At 37.1% G+C, this 4,763-nt stretch overlaps 1 protein-coding gene across 1 annotated transcript; it reads left to right on the top strand.

The window, feature by feature from the left end:
• The first annotated feature begins 295 nt into the window (after positions 1–295).
• On the top strand, positions 296–1,253 carry LOC126629056 (21 kDa protein-like). Its single transcript, XM_050298953.1, has one exon. The coding sequence runs from the start codon at positions 389–391 to the stop codon at positions 1,031–1,033; it is 645 nt and encodes a 214-aa protein (XP_050154910.1). The 5' UTR covers positions 296–388; the 3' UTR covers positions 1,034–1,253.
• Positions 1,254–4,763: the final 3,510 nt, after the last annotated feature.

Here is a 4,763-nt window from a genome sequence, read left to right as displayed (position 1 = left end):
TCGTAACTATTCATACAATTCTTTTTATTTTTTACATATCTTTATTATTTTTTAACTATTAACTTCACTTTATTGATTTGACGATCAGAAATTGAAAAATATGCGTGAGACTGAGAAGTAAAAATTAGTGTGTAAATAACATTAACCTTTATAAAAATAGAAACCGTGTCCCGTCGGTGGACAAAACATTAGGTACTTTTTGAAAATTACAGACTGATCATGTGCCTAAATTTCTATGAAGTTGACAAAGATAATATAAAATCATAAGCCCTTTATTTACACATTTAGCTTTGCCCCTTCCACGTTCCTATCCACCAAAGAAAGATAGTGTGCGGACATCATATCTCTATAAGTACGCACCTCCTCACACTCATCTGAGTCATCTCCCATGCACAGATCTCAACCTTTCCCAAATCCACTCCCACTCCAACTCCAACTTTCTTCAATGGCTAAAGCCTCAATTGTCTTGCTTCTTCTTCTCCCCATTGTCTACTTTGTTTCCACAGCCAAATCTTCATCCACCACAACTCCTACGAACTTCATCAGAGACTCATGCAGCGCAACCACCTACCCAGAAGTCTGCATCAAATCCCTCTCTTCCTACGCCAGTTCAATCAAACAAAGCCCCCGCCAGCTGGCCCAGGCCGCCTTGTCCGTCAGCCTAACAAAAGCACAGAGCGCCAAAACATTCGTGACCAAGTTGGCCAAGTTTAAGGGACTAAAATCCAGGGAGTACGGAGCCATCAAAGACTGCATGGAGGAGATAGGGGACACCGTGGATAGGCTGAGCAAGTCCGTACAGGAGCTGAAGAACATGGGGAAATCCAAGGGTCAGGATTTCTTGTGGCACATGAGCAACGTGGAGACTTGGGTCAGTGCTGCTTTGACTGATGATAACACGTGTCTTGATGGGTTCTCCGGGAAGACATTGAACGGAAAGATCAAGTCGGCCGTTAGAGCTCAGGTGCTTAATGTTGCTCAGTGCACTAGTAATGCACTCTCCTTGTGCAACCGGTTTGCGGGCAAGCACTGATGAGCTGCTGAGTTTTTGTTTATTTTGTTTTTGGTTTGGTTTTCTTAGAACTGTTTTGATGATGTTGTTTGGTTTTGATGTATAGTTGGCATATTCAGTAAGTTATATAGATATGGGGCATATAGTATATGCTCAAATGTTTTGAATCTCCCATATGTGAAGCTATGTTGGTTGCTTTTTTGGTAATTGGTAAATCTCTATCTTTTGGAACTTAATTAAACCTGTTTTGGAGCTTAAATTAGTAATGATCATCCTTGATTAAATGTCACATCCCGGTCTGGCCCCCACCATATCCTGGGCTCGATTCTACCATAGCACGATATTGTCCGCTTTGGGCCCCGACCACGCCCGTAAGGTTTTGTTTCTAGGAACTCACACAAGAACTTTCCAGTGGGTCACCCATCCTGGGATTGCTTTCGTGCGAACTTGCTTAACTTCAGAGTTCCGATGGAACCCGAGACCAGCTCCCAAAAAGCCTCGTGCTAGGTAGAGATGAGAATATACATATAAAGCTTAGAGGATCCACTCCCCTGAACGATGTGGGATGTCACATTAAAGGGGTAATTTGGATTTAATCAAATGAGATCCTTGATTGAAGGGATAAAAACCGAAATACAATACAGTAGAATCAGTTCAATTTGTTATAATATGAATAGATGGCGAAGTATAATATCAATAAATATTAACATTCAAAATTTGTTTAACACATAGACTATGTTCCTAAACATGCAATAATTCTTCATTTGTTTTGGTAAAAACTACAATTAAGTCGAGCATTGGCTACACAATTATTTCCAACTCATGAGTACGTTATGGCGTGATGTAAAACAATAATTGGTTGAGGACCGAGTAGTGAGTGAGCAGGAAAAGAAATTAAATAGGGTAAGTGTGAAAATGTTAAAGGGAGCAGACAAAGAGAGGAGGGGGGGGGGGGGGGGAGGAGCAGGAAAAGAAATTAAATAGGATAAGTGTGAAAATGTTAAAGGGAGCAGACAATGGTGGTGGTGGGGGGGGGGGGGTGGTTGTGGGGACTCGCCTGTGGCGGTGAGCACGTGAGTGGGCACGTAAGAACGCTGGCAAATGAGAGCGACGATTGGCAAACTTCTTAGCATGTATTTGTCCCAAGAATCGACTCCATATTATATATCGATTGCATTGGGGCACACTACACTAATTTTTTTTAATTTATTATTATTTGTGAAAATAGAAGAGTTCGAGACCATAACATTAATTTAAGGGAGAGAAAAATTTTAAATATGGGACGCATAAATAGAACCCAACATCATATTCATTAAGATATTAAATTACATGCACTATATATTAATGCCACCAATCATGATTGTGGCCACCATTTTTGCCCTTCTTAATATTTGATTTGAAATTTTTTTTGTATATTGTCTTTCATATTCTAACTATATTTCAGTTAATATGAATAACGAGATTTGAATATGAATATAGAGAGGAATATATTGTTCTAATAAAGGAACATTTTGTTTAACTCATGTTCTTCTTGTTAATGAGAAACGCCAAGTTTGGGAAGGTGGTGTGGAATGAGTGAACTAATATTTACAACAATTTTCACGATGAGAGCGGGCTAGATAGTTTGGCGATATAGTACTTAGTCAATGGTTAGAGTTGAGTTTTAGTGCTGTTTATTCAAATTTCAATTTAGATAAGAGCTTGTTAGGTCATGATTCAAGATGCTCTAGAAGCTCCTTAATTTTATCATGTCCTCAATCGATCTATATATGTGTATGTCCATTTTTTATTCGGGACACACTAAATTTGACTGCAAATAAAGAGTGCTGACTCACTGATTAAGGTTTTAAAGTTACCCCAAGTGAGGAAATAATGAAGTGAGCGTAAGGTAATGTTTAGAAGAGAAATGTTGGGGAGATTCTTTTAAAAGTGAGACTCTTTATGGACTTTCTGCCACTTTATGTTTTTTGCACAATGTTTTATATCTTCGCACGGGAATAAACCTTAAAGTGTGAGGTGACAGAGAGTGCATAGAGAGTCACACTTTGAGAGAATTTCCTTAGCATTTCTTTGTTTATAATTAGAATAGGAATGGAAGATGGTTCAATTTCCTATAATGTAATAAAATCAGCCATGTAATATACTTTCTAACATAATGTATCATTTGGTCCAGTTTATACCATATTTAGGGCCTCCATATTTAAATCTCGTACAAATACTCGGGGGACTTAAATGTAATTATGTGATAAAGGAATGGGCAAATATGTAATAAGTGAGGAGTCCTTATTCTATAAAAGGACACATCACCCTCACAATTAGAGAAGGCGATTCCTTAAGCTTTCTCACCCCTCTCACATCCCCTCTCATATTCAGAGGTTCTCTCCCCACTACTAGAAATTTTGACTTTACCGATAAAATGAATTTGTCGGCAAAAGTCAAAATTTGTTGGTAAAGACTCTTTCACGACGAAAAAATTTGTCGGCCATTTTGTCACGCAAAGCATGTCGTGCAAGACTCTAGCCGACAAAATTCAACATTTCGTCGGCTATGAAGTGGTTCTTTCCCGACAAAACATATTTTGCCGGCATTCTTAAACCCCAACAAAAAATTCTGTCGGAAAAGGATTTTTAAGCCTACAAAATGCACCGTTTTGCCAACAAGATATGTTCGTCGGAAAAGATATTTTGTCGGCACTGCCTTACTCTATCGACAAAATTAGCTTTGTCGGGAAAGAATTTTAATTCATTAAAAAAAAAAAGCTTGAAAACACACAAAATAATTTCTAATAATGCTGCTTTGATTAGTAATATGTATATGTACAATGGTTAAACAAAGTATTATATTATACAATAATCCTATATTCTACTCCCATTCCTCAATTATCGGTTTAGCAGTAGCTTCGCAATAATATCCTGCAAAAATAATACAAAATCGTAATTATTATGTATGACAACATAAGAAAGAGCATCCTTAAAACCGAAACAATCAAATTGTAGCTAGGAATCTTTCTATAAGTAATAACATTATGGAGCTGCACTGATTCACACAACATCATGAAAAAGATACATTCAATTGAAGATACTTTAACATAACAATCTGTTAGAAAATGGGGATGGGCTGCAATTAACACCATAGTTACACTAAACAATGAAAACTTAACCAATTTGTCAACAAGAAAGCATGTAATCCCGTAATCAAGCATATAGTCAGACTTGAATTTCACTTGCATCTTGGATGATAAAGCATGTACTCATGTAATCAAGCACATAGTAAAAGATATTTCAAACCTTGCAATCAACATCTCAGACCACCTGCCATTTGAGAGGTACTCTTTAATCCCTTAATAAGATGCAAATAAAAATGAATGAAAGAAGGTACAATAAGTTACGCAATAATAATTAAAAGATATTCAACTCTGGGATTAATTAGTAGCCCTCAAGAATACAAAGAAAATCCTCAAACATAAAAAATTTCTCACAACTTGATCAAATTGTATTAATGACGACAATTGTAACTTATTGGGGAATCAAAATTGCTTACACAATGCTCCTTGCTCATGTCTAGGATAGACATAATCAAACTATTCGTCCATGTACTTGGAATAAACACAAGGCAGAGAAAGCAAAACATACAATATATTCCTAGCACAATCAAACTTACCTGTACAAAGCTCCTTGCTCAGTGTGTTGTGCACAATAGGGGGACAAAATATACAATATATTCTTGTCATCAGCTGAATGGGAGAGTAACA

Source organism: Malus sylvestris, chromosome 7 (genome assembly GCF_916048215.2).
Source record: "Malus sylvestris chromosome 7, drMalSylv7.2, whole genome shotgun sequence".
Classification (NCBI taxonomy): domain Eukaryota; kingdom Viridiplantae; phylum Streptophyta; class Magnoliopsida; order Rosales; family Rosaceae; genus Malus; species Malus sylvestris.
Note: the sequence above shows the minus strand (reverse complement) of the source record. Positions and strands in the feature narration are given on the sequence as shown.